General features: G+C 39.9%; 2 protein-coding genes across 3 annotated transcripts in view; both read left to right on the top strand.

The window, feature by feature from the left end:
- H1-1 (H1.1 linker histone, cluster member) overlaps nucleotides 1-22,254 on the top strand; it is a 263,156-nt gene that overhangs the window by 128,352 nt on the left and 112,550 nt on the right. The window lies entirely within an intron of this gene.
- SLC17A1 (solute carrier family 17 member 1) overlaps nucleotides 15,156-22,254 on the top strand; it is a 33,330-nt gene continuing 26,231 nt past the window's right edge. For both annotated transcript variants that reach the window (XM_088831492.1, XM_055407047.2), the window contains exons 1-2: nucleotides 15,156-15,441; nucleotides 21,972-22,144. In XM_088831492.1, the coding sequence (XP_088687618.1) occupies nucleotides 15,408-15,441; nucleotides 21,972-22,144 (207 nt within the window). In that variant the 5' untranslated portion in view covers nucleotides 15,156-15,407. The remainder of the gene's footprint in view (nucleotides 15,442-21,971; nucleotides 22,145-22,254) is intronic.

The raw sequence follows: 22,254 nt of genomic DNA on the forward strand, positions 1-22,254 counted from the left end.
AAACATTCTCAACACAAAAAAGAAGTGGTAATAATGGTAATAATGTGACATGATGGAGGTGTTAGCTAACAAATCATTTTGCAAATATAAGTGTTTCAAGTCAACATGATGTAAACTTATACAATGTCACATGTGAATTATATCCCAATAAAGCTGGGGGGCGCGTGCGGAAGGTAAGGGCATCCTTTTTTTTTTCTCAGCAAAATGCCTCCTGACTATACTTGTTGAACTAAATTAAGGAGTTCCAAAGTAGATACATTTTTGTTTCGTGAACTCTCTTTTTTCCCTATGATATTAATATGACAAAAGAAAAAATAATTTACTAATGAAACCTGTAAGTTTTTCCTGGTGGGCCATATAACCTAAAGGTTACATATGCTTATATCAGAAGAAAGATCTTGTTTGTTAAATATATGATTAAAATGCCTACATCGAAAATGAAAGATGATTTAAAATTAAACTAGTTTATTAATATGATCCTAACTTTAGGTGTATTATATTTTTTAAATTACATACTATACAGTGAAAGCTCCTAAAGACAGAAATTTGATTCTTCTCTTCCTATTGCAATCAAGTTTTTTTTTAATTTATTTATTTTAATTGGAGGCTAATTACTTTACATTATTGTATTGGTTTTGCCATACATTGACATGAATCTGCCCCGGGTGTACATGTGTTCCCCATCTTGAACCCACCTCCCTCCTCCCTCCCCATCCCATCCCTCTGGTTCATCCCAGTGCACCAGCCCCGAACATCCTGTATCCTGCATTGAACTGGACTGGCGATTCGTTTCACATATGATAGTACACATGTTTCAATGCCATTCTCCCAAATCATCCCACCCTCGCCCTCTCCCACAGAGTCCAAAAGATTGTTCTATACATCTGTGTCTCTTGCTGTCTTGTATACAGGGTTATCGTTATCATCTTTCTAAATTTCATATATATGCATTAGTATACTGTATTGGTGCTTTTCTTTCTGGCTTACTTCACTCTGTATAATAGGCTCCAATTTCATCCACCTCATTAGAACTGATTCAAATGTATTCTTTATAATTGCTGAGTAATACTCCATTGTGTATATGTACCACAGCTTTCTTAACCATTCGTCTGCAGATGGACATCTAGGTTGCTTCCATGTCCTGGCTATTATAAACAGTGCTGCGATGAACATTGGAGTACATTTGTCTCTTTCAATTCTGGTTTCCTCGGTGTGTATCCCCAGGAGTGTGATAAAAGCAAAAATAAACAAATGGGGCCTAATTAGAGTTAAAAGCGTCTGCACAGCAAAGGAAACTATTATCAAGGTGAAAAGACAGCCTGCAGAATGGGAGAAAATAATAGCAAATGAAACAACTGATAAAGAATTAATTTCAAAAATATACAAGCAACTCCTGCAGATCAATTCCAGAAAAATAAACGATCCAATCAAAAAATGGGCCAAAGAACTAAACAGACATTTCTCCAAAGAAGACATACAGATGACTAACAAACACATGAAAAGATGCTCAACATCACTCATAATCAGAGAAATGCAAATCAAAACCACAGAATGGCTGTCAGAATGGCTGCTATCCAAAAGTCTACAAGCAATAAATGCTGGAGAGGGTGTGGAGAAAAGGGAACCCTCTTACAGTGTTGGTGGGAATGCAAACTAATACAACCACTATGGAGAACAGTGTGGAGATTCCTTAAAAAACTGGAAATAGAACTGCCATACAACCCAGCAATTGCAATCAAGTTTTTAAAGTGATTTCTGTTGTCTTTTATGAAATTCAAAACACATACGAAAATGTTTTTCCCACACCACAGTTGTTTTGTTTTTTGACTATGCGACTTGCGTGCTTCAGTCGTGTCCGACTCTTTGTGACTCTGTGGACTGTAGTGCACCAGGCTCCTCTGTCCATGGGATTCTCCAGGCAAGAATACTGGAGTGGGTTGCCATGCCCTTCTCCAGGGGATCTTCCCTACCCAGGGATTGAACCTGTGTATCTTAGGTCTCCTGTATTGGCAGGTAGGTTCTTTACCACTAGCTCCACCTGGGAAACCCCATGTTCATTTGATTCACTCCTTTTCATTGTATTTAAATTCCATTACACACATGAGTAGGCATTATGGATGATATAATAAGTATCCCAGGAAGCTGTTCTTATACCAGGTTAGCTGCTACTGCTGCTGCTGCTAAGTCGCTTCAGTCGTGTCTGACTCTGTGAGACCCCATAGACGGAAGCCCACGAGGTTCCCCCATCCCTGGGATTCTCCAGGCAAGAACACTGAAGTAGGTTGCCATTTCCATTAGCTCTTGCCTGGAGAATCCCATGGACGGAGGAGCCTGGTAGGCTGAAGTCCATGGGATTGCTAAGAGTCGGATTGAGCGACTTCACTGTCACTTCTCACTTTCATGCATTGGAGAAGGAAATGGCAACCCATTCCAGTGTTCTTGCCTGGAGAATCTCAGGGACGGTGGAGTCTGGTGGGCTGCTGTCTATGGGGTTGCACAGAGTTGGACATGACTGAAGTGACATAGCAGCAGCAGAAGTAATTTAACTCTACCCATTATTGACCTAAACCACACAAACATATCCTAATTTCTAGCCCAAATTAAACATATTCCCACTTAAGCTTTGCCTTATATTAAACAGTTGCATCTATCACTTCATCACCCAGCACTCATGGAGGCCAACAGAATGGAGACATATAGTGGTCTTACACAGCTGTGGTTAAAACTGGTCAAAATGTTCAAACACTTAAGACTATATGAACACATTTCTAGTGCCCTGCCTTCCACCAGTGGAAGCTTGGAAAGGGCCCACACAAATGACAGGTTCTTGCTGAAGCTGAAGCTCCAATGCTTTGCCCTGATGTGAAGAGCCAACTCATTGGAAAAGACCCTGACACCAGGAATGATTGAAGGCAAAAAGAGAAGAGGGTGGCAGAGCATGAGAGGGTTAGATGGCATCACTGATTCAATGAACATTAATTTGAACAAATTCTGGGAGATAGTGGACAGGGAAGCCTGGTGTGCTGTAGTCCATGGCATCACAAAGAGTCGGACACAACTTAGTGACCGAACAACAACAATCTTGTCACTGAGAGCACTAAATGGGTGTAACTGACATGCTGAAGGCCCCGCCATTCCAAGGCTGTGCCATGCTTTCAGTCTTCAAAATAAGCATTTTTAATGAATGTCTGGTGAACTGAGTTAAAGCACTAGCGTATGGTCAGGCCTCTCAAGGTGGCTTATCTCTTGCTCTCTGCACATCTCCTGCTTGACCTACACATGCTTCACCTACACTCTGTTCACAGGAATGTGCTTTCCACCTGCTCCTTAGGCCAGAACGGCTCCACCTGCTAGTTTATTAAAGGGAAACAGCTGTGCTCATGATGGTCGTTAACCTGCGTGGCTGGGAGGGAAGTGCCCTGGCTGTTGGTTTCCCTGGTAACTGATGAGTCAACCTCCTTGATGTCATTCCCCCTATAAATGGTAACCTCCCCAGGCCCAGCCCTTGTGTGTTTTGCTCCTTGGTTGCCACAGGCTGTGGAGGTGCTGCTCCAGGACCTGGCTTCAGACGTATACGGTCTAATAAGCCACTGCTGTCTTCATCACTGTGTCCAGGTTATTTCTTTGGTCTCAAGGCTGGGCAAGTACAAGGCTTGCAGGGTGCAGAATGGTGAGTCAGCCAGAAGATGGAGGAAACTCTTGTGAATGGGAGATGTTAGGAAATAAGGACAAGGAACAGAAAGTTGCAGGGGTGACTCTGAGCATGTGGGCCGTTCACTAGCATATGGGGCCTTGTGGCAACTGTCTACTAAGAGAAGAATCTCTTTCCATTATGTTGACGATATCCTGTTAACCACAGAGCCTCTTTCTAGTTTAAAAGTAGCAGCCCCACGCTCATGGCTCCTTAGATTCCAAAGAGATAGCTGGTGAATAAGCCACTGTTTGGGGTCTAGAACAGCTGTGTGAGAGATTCAGGACCCCCGTGGACATCAATAGTGACAAGGGAATCCACTTTTTCAGCCATGAAGTTCAGGAATGGGCCCATGAGAATGACACACAGTGGCATCTTCCCCTGCCTCACAACTCCATTGCTGCTGGGGCTGTGAATGAGCTGCTTCAACATTTGAGACAGGAAAACCACTCCCTCAGCAGTGGACATATCCCAGGAACAATGCTCCCAGTGCTGACACCTTCTTAACTCAGAGGCAACTAGTCAGTGCCATCGAGTTCACCAGTTGACCACTGAAGGACTGTTGCCAACTGTTAGTCAGGACAATAATTCACTTTTGCCCTCATCATAGATCTTCCCCAGTGAACCACATTATAACAACATGGCCCTGAGACTGGCAGGTAAGTCCCTGTGGTTTGGATTTGCAGCCTTATGGGAAAGATAATTAGAAAGGGACTTACAGGTTTCGCCAGTCTCCTCCTCCTGGGCCCCACCTAAAAGGGTTAAGGTAACTAATCTGGGCCCCCTACTGGAGAAGGACGACATTCTACTAACCCTGAGGTCTTGTTATATGACCTCTCCAGTATTCAGCCCTCAGCTATGGGGTCTGCAGGTGGATGGGTGGTGAGGTCCTCAGTCCAGGACAGAAACCACTGACGGGGGTGGTATTATCTCAGAATGCAGGTACTGCTTGTATTTTGCTTAATGGTCATGCTCTCCCCTGTACTGCGCCTATTAAACAGCTTATGTTTCATCCCTAGTCTGAGCAGAGGGAATCTGTTCACAGACGGGGTGACAACAGTGGCCTCCCTATGAAATGAGTTGGATTGCAGGGTCTATAGGGAGATGCCAATGTGGTCCCCCTCTGGACCTTCCATGAAAAATTGACCTAAGAAGGGCCTGACTCAAGTCTGCCCACCTCTTGGACTCCTAACACTCTTTAGCTGCTGTCATCTATATTGCACTTGTGGTATTTAGTTGCAGTTCACCTCTGCATACCTGACCCCAGGGATAATGTGGAAGGTAAGTGGTGGGGGAGCAAGACTGTAAGGATTGTGCAGGGTGTATAGGGGAGGGGTGTTCTGTCAGGCCGCTCAAGGAGGCTGTTCTCTTGCTCTCTTCTCATCCCATGCCTGCTTCAGCTACTCCCGCCCACACTACTGGCCATCCTTCAAACTTACCGCAGCCCCAGTTAATGATTGTTCTAACCTGACCTGCCTCTTGAGAAACCTGTATGCAGGTCAGGAAGCAACAGTTAGAACTGGACATGGAACAACAGATTGGTTCCAAATAGGAAAAGGAGTATGTCAAGGTTGTACATTGTCACCCTGCTTATTTAACTTCTATGCAGAGTACATCATGAGAAACTCTGGGCTGGAAGAAGCACCAGCTGGAATCAAGATTGCCGGGAGAAATACAATAACCTCAGATATGCAGATGACACCACCCTTATGGCAGAAAGTGAAGAGGAACTAAAAAGCCTCTTGATGAAAGTGAAAGAGGAGAGTGAAAAGGTTGGCTTGAAGCTCAACATTCAGAAAACAAAGATCATGGCATCTGGTCCCGTCACTTCATGGGAAATAGATGGGAAAACAGTGGAAACAGTGTCAGACTTTATTTTTTTGGGCTCCAAAATCACTGCAGATGCTGATTGCAGCCATGAAATTAAAAGACACTTACTCCTTGGAAGGAAAGTTATGACCAACCTTGATAGTATATTAAAAAGCAGAGACATTACTTTGCCAACCAAGGTCCGTCTGGTCAAGGCTATGGTTTTTCCCATGGTCATGTATGGATGTAAGAGTTGGACTGTGAAGAAAGCTGATCGCCAAAGAATTGATGCTTTTGAACTGTGGTGTTGGAGAAGACTCTCGAGAGTCCCTTGGACTGTAAGGAGATCCAACCAGTCCATTCTAAAGGAGATCAATCCTGGGTGTTCATTGGAAGGACTGATGCTAAAGCTGAAACTCCAATACTTTGGCCACCTCATGTGACGAGTTGACTCACTGGAAAAGACTCTGATGCTGGGAAAGATTGGGGGCGGGAGGAGAAGGGGACGACAGAGAATGAGATGGCTGGATGGCATCACTGACTCAATGGACATGAGTTTGAATGAACTCCGGGAGTTGTTGATGGACAGGGAGGCCTGGTGTGCTGTGATTCACGGGGTCGCAAAGACTTGGACACAACTGAGTGACTGAACTGAACTGAACTTTAGATCAGAATATTTCCATTATAATTACTTATCAAAGGGGCCATGAGGGGCATGCCCCTCTGCTGGTTTCCCTGGTAACCAATGAGCCAATTTGACTCAGTCCCCCACATGAGCATGCTTTCCCCCTGCCCCTTAGGCCAGAATGGCTCCACCTGCTCGTTTATTAAAGCAAAACATCGGCCCTCATGATGGTGGTTAACCTGAGGGGCTGTGAGGGATGTGCCCTCGTTGCTGGTTTCCCTCGTAACTGATGAGCCAACCTGATATCAATTCCCCTATAAATTGTAGCCTCCTTGCCCCGCCACCCCAGCCCAGTTAAGACTGCTGCCATGTCCTGCCTGCCTTCCTCCCCACATGGGGTCTGTCACTCCAGGACCTGGCTTCAAACATGTAGGATTCTCGATCCGTTATACCACTGATGTTTCTGTCAATGACTCTAGGCTCATTCTTCAGTCTTGAGGATGGGCAAATACAGGACTTGCAGGCCTGTGGGGTGCAGCCCAGCAACCATTGTCTTCCAAGTGTCCCTTCCCACTTCATTACATGAGTTTCAAGCAGAACTATCTTGAGCACTATGTCTTGAAGAGATTCTGGTAAAACTGCTCCTATAATTTTTAACTGCAGACCCCTCTCTCCTCATGAAGTCTGAAGGGCTAAACCACACTCACTTTTACTCTCTCAATAATTGCCTCTATTTACTATGCCATTGTTACTGAATCAGCATTATTGAGATTGTGTGCCTGCCTCCATCATTCCTTTTCTTTTTTTTTTTTTTCTGATTTTCCTCATTCCCAGGGGAACTTTAGTCACTTATGAAAAGATTCCTGGTGAGAATTACTCCATTGGATTTCTCCATAAACCAAGCATATTTTGATTTTACTATTAATAGAAACAGCTTAGGTTCATCCTGAGACAATGCCTACCTTAGCTATATGTGTGCTAAAAAATCAATGTAGAGGTTCTTTCCCATCAAAAAGACATCTTCAACTACATGCAGTAACTGCAATACACATCCTCTATTTGCCTTACCAGAATGCATACTAATTTGAGGTGAGCTTTCATTTCCAGTACCTGGCACCTATTAGCCTTACTAGAGAGCTGCCCTCAGGTTATAAGAGCCTGTTTTGCCTACCAACAGGAACATGCCTGAGAATGTATGTCCTGCAGGAACAAGAGGCCAATAATTCATTGCCACAGAGATATAAATACTCTGATTTCCTTGCTCCTACTCTGAGACAAAATCTTTGCTGTCTCCCAAACTCCCTAAGAATTGATTTGAAACTTACTTGATATCCCTTCTAGATCTTCTCTTTGGCAGTTTTTCTTGGGAATGTGTCCTAATATATCATTTTCATAGGAATCATTTCAAGATCTGATTCTAGAGAATTTGATCCAAGACTGTTTCTACAAGGGAGCATAGGAGACAGAGTCTCAGGATAGACGTCTGGAGTTGAATCACTCAAGTCAGATGACACAAGGACACATTTGATGTTAGTAAGGGTAGCAGTAGTAGTCTTGGCCTACTGTAACAGTAGCAGAACATTGGGATGGGAAGTGAGATACAGGTGAAAGGACATGCACTGGCTTATTCAATACTTCTAGTCTTGAGAGATATGGAGAAATAGCAATTATAAAAACTTCGAGGTTGGCTGTGTGTTGGTCAGAACCACTAAGGGACTCAAACGGGAGAATTATATTAGAGTATGATATGGAAGATCCCCTGGAGGAGACCTTGGCAACCACTCTAGTATTCTTGCCTGGAGAATCCCCATGGACAGAGGAGCCTGGCGGGCTATAGTCCATGGGGTCACAAAGAGTTGGACACGACTGAGTGACTAAGAACATGATATGAAAGTCAGAAAACCTCCCTTGCAGCACACAGATATCACAATCTCCAATAGAGGAAAGATAGACTCTAAAGACTAGATTCAAGATTTGATTGTTAGATTAGCAAAAACACAAGATTATTTAAAGGCACAAAAAGGCTCTTATGCGAGTATCACATTTTAGATAAACCTGAAACTTATTTGCTCTGCTATTGGCAGATAGCAGCCTCTCTGAAGACTGTTCAAGTTCTATTCTCTTTTCCTCTAATACCTAACAAATAATAAACCTAACATGAGACAAATAACTAGGTTAGATCTTAGTGTGTCTTAACTGGAATAGTTCTGGTCCTGCTAAGGGAGGGAAAGGATTATTCAACAAAATATCAGGGATCAGGAGAGTGTGCCTGAAATATGGGACCAGGGTTTTGGGGCAGAATGTAAGGCTTGGTAAGGGAGACTTTGACAATATGGGGATATAATGCTATGATTCAAGAATTAATGTTATATAACCCTAAATGGAACACCTGAAATGGTCCACTATTGGCAAATTAGCAATCCAAAGAGCAATACTGCATGGCAGGTGGAATAGCAGAGAGTAATGCCATTTTAAAAGATTTACAGGATACTAGGATGATGGCCTCTACCATGTTCCCATTCACCTCACCATTTTGTGGCCCCAGCAAAAATGGATTGTAACTGAAGATGAAGAATTACCATAGACTTAATCCAATGACAGTTGGTGCTAAATCGCTTCAGTCATATCCGACTCTTTGTGATCCTATGGACTGTAGCCTGACAGACTCCTCTGTCCATGGGATTTCCCAGGCAAAAATACTGGAGTGGGTTGTCATTTCCTTCTCCAGGGGATCTTCCTGGATCAGGGATCAAACCTGCATCTCCTGCACTGGCAGGCAGGTTCTTTACCACCTGAGAAGTCCACTTAATCCAATGGTAGTCTTAATTGCATATGTTTTGCCAGATGGCATATTGTTAATAGAACTTTATTTTCAGCATGTATAGAAGTCCTAGTTCCCAGAAAAGAAGGAATACTTCCAGGAATGGGCTCAATAAGGGTTCCAAAATGCCTAAAACTGAGTGCTGACTTGTCAGGTTGGGATCCTCTTGCTAGTAGACCCAAGAGCAAAAGATAGGAGTCACCAGACTGGCCAGAGTAATTAACCCTGATCATTATGAGATGGTTGATTGCTACTACATAATAGGGACAGGGACAAGTATGTCCAGAGCTTGGGGAAATCCCATGCCCTTTTTAACTATGAATAGGTAATTACAGCAACTACATTAGACAGAGTTGTGGCATCAGACATCCAGAGATGAATTATTGGGTCACCGTACTTTGCAAGCAACCCAAAGTAACAAAAGGACTGGCCAAGAGAAGAGACCTGTAAGGGGTGGAAGAAGGAAGATCGTGAATATCAGTTAAGTCTTTGGGACTGACTGCAGCTGCGGGCATGTAAATATTTTATTAATCTTTTCTTCCTAAAGAATCAGTGCTATGAACTTAATTGAAAAGAGAATGGAATTGGACAGTGTGAAGAATGGCAAGCTGTCAGTGTTCTGCCCATATCTTCTGGGATCTTTTACATTTTGGGGTGTGAATACCAACGCCCCTTGTGCTTTCCCTGGCAATAGCCAGCACACCCATCACTTGGTTTGAGGGCTGGAACCTACTTGACCTGTACTCACTGAAAGAAGTACCTGGGGACTCAGGACCTCCTGGAGGCAGCCCTTCAGTTCAGTTCAGTCGCTCAGTCATGTCCGACTCTTTGCGACCCCATGAATCACAGCATGCCAGGCCTCCCTGTCCATCACCAACTCCCGGAGTTCACTCAAACTCATGTCTGTCCATCACCAACTCCCAGAGTTCACTCAAACTCATGTCCATTGAGTCGGTGATGCCATCCAGCCATCTCATTCTCTGTCGTCCCCATCTCCTCCCGCCCCCAATCCTTCCCAGCATCAGAGTCCTTTCCAAATGAGTCAACTCATCACATGAGGTGGCCAAAGTAATGGAGTTTCAGCTTCAGCATCAGTCCTTCCAGTGAACACCCAGGACTGAGCTCCTTTAGAATGGACTAGTTGGATCTCCTTGCAGTCCAAGGGACTCTCAAGAGTCTTCTCCAGCACCACAGTTCAAAAGCATCAATTCTTCGGCGATCAGCTTTCTTCACAGTCCAACTCTCACATCCGTACATGACCACGGGAAAAACCATAGCCTTGACTAGACGGACCTTTGTCGGCAAAGTAATGTCTCTGCTTTTTAATATACTATCTAGGGTGGTAGATGCTGGCATATAAATACCCCAATTTCTTTAGATTTGTTAGAAAAACTCTGAGGTATGGCCTAGGCTCTGCCTATTGCTCCCTTGAAGAATTAACCCAAATTACGTTCCTCCAGATTAGGTTGTTACCACACCCTTGTTTGCTTACCTTTCTTTTTCTCCCTACTTCCCTACTGTCTTTATTGTTTTTCTGAAAATACTATCTATTAAATCGCTTGTACAGAAATCTTTATCTCAAGGTCTGCTTCTAAAAGAGGCAAAGAATTTATTCGAGTAATAATGTCAGTGTTATTTTGATGTTAATATGATTATATTACAATAAAGCAAGAAAAGTAATTAAGAACCAAGGTGTTCAACATAAGGGAAAAATGCAAGAGTATAAAATTTAACTTTTTAAAAAATTGCTCTAATATTCAATTTGAATTGGAAATATTAGAATTTATTATTTTTTTTCTAAAGAATACTTTTTCTGAGTTCTTCCTCTGAAATAGCCTACATGCACTCCAATGCCCAGTATGTGGTCTCTTAATATTGTTTCCTTCTGAAAGGAACCAGCACTCCTTCAGAAAGTCCAGGTCTGGGAACAGAAAATATATGAGAACCCTAGAATATTGTGTGCTAGAAAACAAACTATCCAAGATTACTAGAGTCATGCCATAATGACATAGGAGACAGCTTGAAGGGACTCCTGCTGGCCAAAGAAGAGATCATTTGAGCATCAAAACAGAGTAAGGACTGTGATTCCATGAGGTCATTTTAGTTGGTCATCTTTACTAAGGCATTAAATTATTACTCTGAAAAGTTTTAAGTACTTATCCTGACTTTCCTATTAAATCTGTATTTCAGGGTAACCAAATATTTGACTAGGTGAATTTCCTATTTTGTAGAAAATTGCAGTTCATAAATGAAGGCACAATAGTATTCTAGAGTCACCATTTTGCAATTTATAATGAAATAACAGTTCTGCTGCTGCTGCTAAGTCACTTCAGTCGTGTCCGACTCTGTGTGACCCCATAGATGGAAGCCCACAAGGCTCCCCCATCCCTGGGATTCTCCAGGAAAGAACACTGGAGTGGGTTGCCATTTCCTTCTCCAAAGTGTGAAAGTGAAAAGTGAAAGTGAAGTCGCTGAGTCATGTCCGACCCTTAGCGACCTCACGGACTGCAACATACCAGGCTCCTCCATCCATGGGATTTTCTAGGCAATCTACTGGAGTGGCTTGCCATTGCCTTCTCCGAATAACAGTTCTAGGTAACATTTAACAACCACTAAAATCCACAGGTGAAAGGTTGATAAGTACTTTGTTAGTGGATAAGTCAAGCTGAGACTACCTGAACCCACTGATCAGTCTTACTAAAAGGGAGACAACCTGCTGTGGTGAAAGCATCAGACACCTCTATGAAGTACTCTTTTCCTGAATCTAACCAAGTCTACGTACCCAGAGTTTTCAGGATGTAAGGGGATAAAGAAATATATCAAATGACATAGGAAGCAATTAGTCAAATCAATTATGAGAATAATTCTGCAAATGATTCTTTTGTTGTACTGTTTTAAATAATAGCAAATAGAAAATGCAGGTGGGTGGAAGGATTGTTATGAAATTAGAGAGACCTAAGAGCCATAACAATTAAGTGTCATATGTGGATCTTGTTTGGATCCTCATTTAAATAAATAGAGTATAAATTAATAACTTTGAAGCAATTAGGAACATTTTCATGATATTAGATGATATTAAGGAGTTATTGCTTTTTAGATGTTATGATGGCATGTTATATTTTCCCAAGTCCTAATGAATTATATAGTCATGCTGTACTTTTTGTTGGAGAAATGACATGATATAATACAGAAAACCACTTTTGGGTATGGTTTTCCATATGGTTTCCATATGGAAAGTCAAATGGCCAAATATTGAAAATTGTGGAAACTGGTTAATGGGTCTATGGTTATATTAGATTGATCTACTTTTTTCCCTATGTGTTTGAAATTTTCCATGATAAAATGTTAAACTTAAAAATTTAATAAGGAAAATACATAATCCAGATGTAGAAACCAGAAGCAATTTCGAAGGATATCACAAAGCAGTATAAAGCTTTGGGGTCAACAGACAGAATGATGGTTCCCTCTTGGGTAATCAGTACCTAGAACTGGGGATATTGACACCAGATGGGAAGGTTGTTTGCTTAAAACATGGACATTAAACAACTGTTGACCTAGAACTTTCAGTCAGTAAGTGGGCCCCTTTCCCAGAAAATGTCAGAAATTGACAGCCTTTGTATCAGATAGGACAAATAATAAAAACGTACTGAAAGAGCCAGATAAAAATCAGCACAACCTAGACTTCAGAAAAAGAAAAAAATCCAGGTGAATATGACAAGGTATCAAAGACTCTTGGGCAAATGAGTTAAAGTTTTCAACATTTTAAAAAATATTTTTATTGGAATATAGTTGATTTACAATGTTGTATGAGTTTCAGGAGTACAGCAAAGTGAATCAGAGGCCTGCCATGCTGTGATTCATGGGGTCGCAGAGAGTCAGACACGACTGAGCAACTGAACTGATATATATATATTTTTATATATATATATATGTATAAATTACAAGTTGTATATTTAGCCACTCTTTTAAAATTCTTTTCCCATATAGGCCATTACAGAGTACTGAGTTAGTACAATAGGCCCTTATTAGTTATATATTTTATATATAATCATGTGTATATGTCAATCCCAGTTTTCCAATCTATCTCTCCCCCACTTACCCTATGGTACCCATAAGTTTGTTTTCTATATCTATGACTCTACTTCTGTTTCAACATTTCTTTAGAGAGAAAATAACTTGATCATGTTATAGAGCATCTTCTATGTGCCAAACATATATTAAGCATTTTAAAAGCATAATAAATTTTAAAATGTTTCAGTATGTAAGAAATTATAGTGCAAAATTTTTGATTTCAGTGCTCAGATGTCCCTATCTACTCAGTAGCTTGCCTTCAAAGAGTTCCAAGATAAAATGCTCCCAAGTACTGCTATAGACAGGAAGCTGAACCAGGAGAACTTACAGTCATTGCAGGGGAAGCCACGAGGGAGTTCATAGTCCTCAGAGAACACACCTCAGTAAAATGTCCCTCTTTCTGAGTAGGTTGAATATCAAACAGATGTGACCTTTGGAAGAGATGAGGGGGGATGGGGAGAGGAAACGAGGAGAGGCAGAAGGGAAAGGAAGGAAAAAGGAAGGATGGAAAGAAGGAAGGGAAGGAAGATGGGGCAGAAAGCCAGGAGGACATTTATAAAGCATTTAGAACACCATAGCATGCCTGTCAAAATAGCACTGTAGACAGGGAGCCATCCTCAGTAGAAAAATCCTGGAAACTCTTATGGGACAGTCAGGTTCTGCCTCCTGGTAGAGAAGGAGCCTGGGGGCGGGTGGGGGGGGGTCTGTCTATTAAAGTCATGAAATGACTGGCAGATTTCTAGGAGGTTTCTAGTCCATTGGATGATTTTAAGACTCCCTCCCCTCCCCTGAAGATTCAAGGCAAGAATGTAAGTGAAGTTAAAAATTAAATTTTTAACTTTGACCTAGGGAGATCAAAGGATATGGTGAAGGATTTAAGTGGCTGAAATTAGCAAATTCAGAATTTCAATATTTTTTAAATTTGAGAGGAAAGTCTTCACAGGGCAAAAAGGAATCGCTTTTCTGTCCTAAATCAGGTTAGTAACTATATGCTTACATGTTATTCATTAAGTGAAGTTTAGAATTAAATCTCCAGAAGGATTAATAAGGAGGTCTTCTATTAGAGATTTTATCAAAGCTATTTAGCAATCTGGGGAAATTTGAATGAGGGAGTTGGACAAAATATATATTTTTATAGATTTTTCACAAGGGAAAGAAAAAAAACATTCCTAAGGAAGAGTTTGAGGTGGATAGTTATGTCAATAAAGGAAAGAGAAGTGTGTATTGTGTTTAGTGCTTGTGTATGTGTGAGTGGCATGGAGAGTATGTGTGCTTGTGATGGTGGTGGTGTGTGTGTGTGTGTACTGAAATAAATGGCAGCCCCAGATGTCCCAGTGGGTAATAATGGTGGTTGACAGACTGCTCATTTATATATATACTTTGCAAACCCAGCCTTAGAAATTTTAAGTAGTTTTTGAGTATCTGATGTCACAAACTCTTTGATTCACCCACTTTGTCGAGCTTCCCACCAACAAATGCAGACCTGGCTGCTGCTGCTGCTGCTAAGTCACTTCAGTCGTGTCCCACTCTGTGTGACCCCATAGGCGGAAGCCCACCAGGCTCCCCTGTCCCTGGGATTCTCCAGGCAAGAACACTGGAGTGGGTTGGCAGACCTGGCAGCAGGGGTCATTTTGTCCAGGGTAGTGAGGAGAATGATTTGCCTCTCTTTGTAAAAGCATTTTTAAAAAACAAATCTTTTAGCTCAACAAAGATATCAGAAAAGCAAAGAACTGTATGTTACCTTTAATTCCTTTTCTGACATCCTTTCTTTTCATCCAAGTTTGTTGTTTAGTTGCTAAATCATGTCTGATTCTTTTGCGACCCCATGGGCTGTCCTTGGTATTTCCCAGGCAAGAATACTGGAGTGGGTTGACATTTCCTTGTCTGGGGGATCTTCCTCATCCAGGAATGGAACCTGAGGCTTTTGCCTCATCTCCTTCATTGTAGGCAGGTTCTTTACCGATGAGCTACCTTCAGTAATCTGCTGCTGTCTGAAAAGCTTCCTTTCACATTCCCTACAGGGCAGATTTCCTGGCAATGAGTTCTCTCAAGTTTTGTTTGACAGTCTTTCTTTCTCTTTCACTTTGGAGGGATATCTCCACTAGATATAGAATTATGGCTTGGCAGGATGTCTTGTTTGCTTTTTAGAGTTTTCAGGTTTTCAGTGTATTTTGTAATCAACAAAAATATCATGAAAGTGAAATGTCAAAGCAATGGGTACTGGTATGACAAAGCAAGTTTCCCTTGAATTAATGTTTTAAAGCAGAGAGAGGAGCTAGGTGGATTTTCACCAGTTCTTCCCTCTGTAATGCTGACGTCAGTGTGTTTTGCACTTGCAGGGGATAGAAAACAAACCCTTCAGCAGGAAGAAAAACAACCATAACATCATTATGCAAGTGGATAACCAGGTCTCTCCAGGGAAAGGTAGAAATTATTCTCTATCACATAGGCTTCCTTCTTCTTAAACAGGATCCTATTGATTCCATGTGAGAAGATTTTGTCCATAAACATATGGACTAAAATGTAAAGAGTCTTAGAAACGTTCAGGAAAGGAGGTGGGGGGAAAAATATTGCTGCCATGATTTTCCATTATTAAAACCCTAAATAAAATAACGCATGTACCAAGATTATTCACACTGTTATTTTGATTCTTATACACCTGTCAGTTTATCACTTGGTGGAGAATGTCAGAAAGAGGGGGGACTATTTTGGTTCTCAAGGAGAGAGAGACAGAGACAATGATGGAAGTGAGGCAGGATGAATGTTCTTGAGTCACTGCACCCTTCAACATCAACAGCTGGATATTTACAGGGTATTTTTTAGGTTGTTTATCTCAAGCAGGACAGGGGAAAAACAATATGGAATTACTGCTATCAGAGTTATATGTACATTATGGGGGACAAAAATCCTAGAAGAGAGGGTGGGCAACAAATTGCATACTTTTTAAATTTATATAAATGTTAGTGGCCTATTAAATTTTATATTTCTTCTTGTGTCAGTTTTGATACTTAATTATTTTGGTATTTTCATATTGTTGTTTTGTATTCAAATTATCTAGTCTAGTGTCTGTGTGCTCAGATGTGTCCAACTCTTTGTGACCCTGTGGACTGTAGCCCACCAGGCTCCTCTATCCATGGAATTTTAATTACATGTGAACATATAACAGATATATATATGTATATAAAATTGATTTTTGCATTTATATTTAACATTTTACTTCTTTTTAGGATCTTTGGGTTCATCCATTGTTCATTTTCCAAGTCTTTGGTTTCTCTCATTTTTAATAAATATGTTCTGAGGTGTAGAATTTGCTCTTTCCAGAGCTTGACGTGTAGTATCTTACTGTTACTCATTCCCAAGCACTTTAGAACACTCCTTGTGATTTCTCTTTTTGTGTGTAATTTCTTTTTTTGAGTTTCAGATTTTTTGTTCTTAGTTTTTATTGACATATAGTTGATTTACAATGTTATGCTAATTTCTGCTGTACAGCAAAGTGACTGTTAAACACACATATACATTTTTTTTATATTCCTTTCTAAACTCCTGTGATTCCTTTTTTTCAAGACTTATTTAGAAATAATTCATATTCTTTCTGGAGCAATGTAGAGGAGAAAAAAATGAACAAAACTCAGAAGGGTACCCTTAATTGACTATGGCAAGTCCGATTCCACACATGGTGAGGATAGCTTCCCCTTTGCCCTCTAGAGACTTTTTTTTCTCGTCTAGGAATTTTCCCACTGTTTCCTTCAGATTTTCAGGTCTACTTCCCTCTTGCTTTTGAGAATTTTAAAAAGGATGAGGTTGTTTAGAAAGCTTTGGAGAAAGTCATCTCAGTGTGCATGTATACATGTGTGGTTTGAAATGTTTTGCAGATGACCCAAGGCCAGTGAGTTTAAAAGCAAAGGAAGGGCTGGGTAATGATTAAATTTCTGAGGCATATTTTTCTTCCTTTTGCTCAGTCTCAAGGTTCAAACAGGGCAAAAATTTTTGCCTCCTGGGAAAGGTTAGGAGGCAATGGATTTTCCCCTCACTGACTCAGCAAATCTTTGGCATCTAAACATTTAAGGAAAGGGTCACTTACTAGACTCTTCCATTGCCAGGGCATTGGTATCTGATTCCTGTTGCCCCATTTTCTGGGAGGCAAAAAGCAACCTGAGATCAAATGTCTTCAGGGAAAAATCTGCCTTCAATGATCAGTCTATGCCTTGAGGACTCTGTCTTCATAAAAGCTTTGGCCTGAGTATCTCATCTTTCCTGCCAGATCATTCACACTTTCAATGAACTGTTAACTTTAAATAAATTTTTATCTAATATTTTTATCTATTTACAAAGAGAGAGCTGTCAAGAAACTAATTTTCCAGGTACTAATGTTATTTTTTTCACTTAACAATATATCTAAATGGAATCCTACAGTTGTACACAAAGAGCTTCCTCATCATTTTTTAAAGTTGCATATGAATTTGGTATGACTATAATTTATTTAACTAGATAATTTATTAGATAACTAGATAAATATCTAATTAGATAATTGCTGATTTATCTAATTTAAAATCTTCTACTGTTTCAAACCTTCAAAAATGTACAATGATACAAAATTCAATTCAATGGGATTACTGAAAAAAAAAACTAATGTAACTAAATAGACTCAAATATGTCAAGCAAAAATAACACTATTTTTAAAAGGTACAAAAATCCTAATAAAATATTAGCAAAACAAATTTAAAAAAATAATTTTTTAATCACAAAAACTAAGTCCAATCAATCCTAGAAATGAAAGAATAGTTTTCTATTACAAAGTAAATAATTGTCATTCAATACAAATTAAAGAAGAAAACTATATGATGATCCTATTAGATACAAAAAAATCTTTATGAAATTAACACTCATTCCTGATGAACACTATTAGGTAACTATGCATATGTGATGGATAATACTCTAAGATGGCCCCTTTGCACTCTTGGGTGGAACCAAAGGGCAGAGGATAAAGCAGAGAGCTCAGAGGGCAGAGCCAAGGGCCACAAGGATTATCCCCAGGCCTCAAGAAAAGTTCATCATTTGTCTAACTGAACTTCAAAACTCTTATTGTTCAGTGAGTTCTTTTTACACTCCATTTCTCCCCCCTTTGAAACTGGAATGTCTGTATCAATTATCCTATGCCTGTCCCACCATTATAAGTGGAAACATTATGAGTGCGTAGCTTGTCTCTCTAATTTCACAAATTCACTGATAGATATTGTACCCATAGTGGGTTACTTTTAGAAGCTTCATCTGTATTTGTTTTAAATTTTGTAAATTTGAGCTGACATTTTGATGAGGATTTGGACTTGAGTTGATAGTGTAATGAGATAGGCCTTAAGGAACTTTGGGATGGGTTGAATATGTTTTGTATATGGCATGAACATGGATCTTCTGGGACCAGAGAGTGAACGGTTCTAAGAATGTTCACAAGATTCTGGCCCTTGGTGTACATACACCTTCATTTAAGCAAATGCCAAGGTAGGTGCTGCTTGAAGGGATGTTGCAGATCTAAGCATGGTCCATAATCAGCTGATCTTAAATCCAGGTAGGACTGATCTAAACACAGGAGCGCTTTAAATCTGGATCGAGAGGTTACAGAGCAGCTAGAGAGATTCAAACCATGAGAGGGATTTAACAGAAGAGATTCTTCCTTGCTGGTTTTGGGGATAGAGGGGGCCATGTGACAAGCAGCATAATGCACAACATCTTAAAACTGAGAGTAACTCTTAGCTGACAGTCGGCAGGGAAATGGCAACAGAAGTACAACCACCACAAAAACTGAACTCTTCCAATAGTCCCTTCCAGAGAACCTCCACCTGAGAACTCATCTTGCCTGATCGCTTGATTTTAACCTTTGAGACCAGGAGTGAAAAATCCAACCACATCATGCTAAAACTTACGACCTGCAGAATTGTGAACCTTTTATTAAAAGGGTGCCATTTTAAGTCATTAAGTTTGTGAAAATTTTTTAACACAGCAATAGAAATAAATACACTTCATAAAGCATATCTACAACAGAACCTCCAACAAACATTATCCAAAAATGTAAAAATATTAAAATTACTCTGTGTAAATCAGGAACAAGGGCATAAAACCAGAACTGCTTGATACAATCGGTAATACACTCGTGGTTTTGATGCATTGATACCATGAAGTTAAAGACAGGATAGGAAAAGAAGAGATAAAATCATAATTTGCACATTCCGTACATAGAAAACCTCTCCAAATTAGGAGATGAATTTTCAGAAACAAGATTAACTTTTGGCTAGCTACTTGGATATAACATCTATAATTAAAAGTCAAATTTATTTCTTGGAACTTCCCTGACTGACCAGTGGCTAACACTCTGAGCTTCCACTGCCTGGGGTGCAGGTTCAATCCCTTATGGGGGAACTAATCCCCTGCTGCATGGTGTGGCCAAAAAATTATTTCTTTATACTAACCACAGACAATTTAAAACCTCCACTGGGTTGTAATAATGGAGGTTCCATTTCTTTCAGGCTTGCCAACAAATGTGCTTTTGGACCTATGCCAATCTAAAATCTGATATGTGATCATAGTTTCTCTACACAATTTTTCTTTGATGTATGTGACTGGGGCATTATTCTGCCTACTACACATCCTTTTTTTTCTTTTTTTTTTGTCTTTTTAAATTTTTATCTGCACTGCAGGGCATGCGGGATCTTAGTTTCACACAGGAGAGATGGAACCTACAACCCCTGTGGTGCAGGCACTGAGTCTTAACCATTGGACTACCTGGGAAGTCCGAAAATGTCCACATCCTTGCCAACACTCATTTCTTACCTTTTTTGATAAAAGTCATTTTAACAGGTATAAGATGCTATCCCATTATGGTTTTGATTTGCATTTCCCTAATGATGAGTGAGGAGAAGGCAATGGCAAGCCACTCCAGTACTATTGCCTAGAAAATCCCATGGATGGAGGAGCCTGGTAGGCTGTGGCCCATGGGGTCGCTGAGGGTTGGACACTACTGAGCGACTTCTCTTTCACTTTTCACTTTCACACATTGGAGAAGGAAATGGCAACCCACTCCAGTGTTCTTGCCTGGAGAATCCCAGGGATGGGGGAGCCTGGTGGGCTTCCGTCTATGGGGTCACACAGAGTCGGACACGACTGAAGTGACTTAGCAGCAGCAGCAGCAATGATGAGTGATGTTGAACATCTTTTCATGTACCTCTTCACTACATGCATGTCGTCTTTGGAAAAATGTCTCTTCAGTTCTGCCCATTTCTTAATCAGATTTTTTTGTTTTTGCTTTTTTTTTTTTTAATTTTTGCTGTTAAATTGTGTGGGTTCTTTTTACTCTGCTCAATGTTATGTGGCAGCCTGGATTGGAAGAGAGTTTGAGGGAGAGTTGGTACATGTATTTGTATGGCTAAGTCCTTTTGCTGTTCACCTGAAACTGTCACACTGTTTGTTAATTGGGTGCATCCCAATACAGAATAAAAACGAAATTGAGTTCTTTTTATATTTTGCAGTCTAACCCTTTATCAGATAAATGATTCGTAAATGTCTTCTCCCATTCAGTAGGTTGCCCTTTCATTTGGTTTATAATTTCCTTTGCTGTGCAGAAGACGTTTAGTTTGATATAGTGCCCTTTGTTCATTTTTGCTTTCTCTGCTTTTGCTTTTGGCGTCTTATTAAAAAATCATTGCCAAGGCCTATGTCAGGGAATTTACCATCTATATGTTCTAGAAGTTTTATGTTTCCATGTCTTGAGTTCAAATTTTAATCCATTTTGACTTAATTTTTTTATATGGTATAAGAGAGCAGTCCAATTTCATGCTTTCGCATGTGATTGTCCAGTTTTCCCAACATCATTATTGAATATTTTAATATTTATTGAACTATAATTACATAAAATATGGCTCTTAAGTGCATATTTAGATGTGCTTTGAGAAATGTATAAACTTACAAACAAGATTCATAGAACATTACATTAGTTTAAAGTCCCATGATGTCCCTTTGCCCTCCTTAACAAGAGGGAATTGCTATCTAATATCTAGCCACATAAATTAATTTTGTCTATTTTTGAAACTCATAAAAATAGCATGCATAAAAATGGTATTCACTCTTTGGTGTCTAGCTTCTTTAGCTGAGCAAATGTTTGGTGAGATTCATCCAGATTGTTGAGTGTATCAGCGTTTCCTTCCTTTGTATTTCTGAGTAATATCCATTGTAATAATATACTACAGTATGTTCATCCATTCCAAAGATCCAGCTATTTTAAATAAAACTGCCATAAACAACTCAACACAAGCCTTTTGTAGATATATATTTTTATTTCTCTTGAGAAAGGCCATTTGTTGAAAAGACTAATATCTTCCATTGAATTGCATTAGTGCCTTTATTCAAAAACATATGATCATATATATTCCTCTCTTTCTGGACTCCCTATTTTCTCCTATAGATGAATTTATTTGGTCTTACAGTAACGCTGCATTGATTATTGTAGCTTGAAGTTACCTCAAATACATTACTTTTTAAAATTTTTCTTTATTTTAATTGGAGGCCAATTACATTGCACATTAAATTTTTTTAAATACAACTTTCTTCTGCAATGTGCACATATGAGTTTCTCAGTCAGACTAGTCATGTAAATTTTGAGAATAAAGTAGTTTACTTGAGGGAAGGTTTTGTTGGTTATTCAGGGGACTTATTTCCAAGAGTAACTCAGGGTGTTTTTAAAAATGGTCCCTTTAAAATAAACATTAGGAAGGGCCACTTCTTAGGAAGGGTCACTCAGAAATTTGACCCCTAATGTTAAAATATGTTTTTTTTTCCTCAGCTGTGTTAACAATGGATATTTTATGGCCATTATTAGGAAAGGCCACTCAGAAATCTGGACCCCTAATGTTAAAATGTTTTTTTCCTCAGCTGTGTTAACAATGGATATTTTCTGTCGTACATTCCAGTTCCATTTTTTTGTTCCATTCGTTATGGAATCTCTGTCTTCCTGCTCCTCTGTAATGTTATAGTAATGTCACAGCGTGTGTGTATGAGCCTCACAATGATAGCCATGGTGAACAGCACGGAGCCACGTGGTTCGTCCAACACCTCCACAAAGGAGCTCCAGGATAACATAAAGGTATATCAAAAATATTACAGTCATAAGTTTAAAATCCTATCTTGCTAACTAATTTGTGTAGAGATTGAATGTTATCATAATTGATATGATAGTAATTATTCAAAAAAGAA

This window comes from Moschus berezovskii, chromosome 23 (assembly GCF_049115385.1).
Source record: "Moschus berezovskii isolate FMDL1 chromosome 23, NW_MosBer_1.0, whole genome shotgun sequence".
NCBI lineage: Eukaryota > Metazoa > Chordata > Mammalia > Artiodactyla > Moschidae > Moschus > Moschus berezovskii.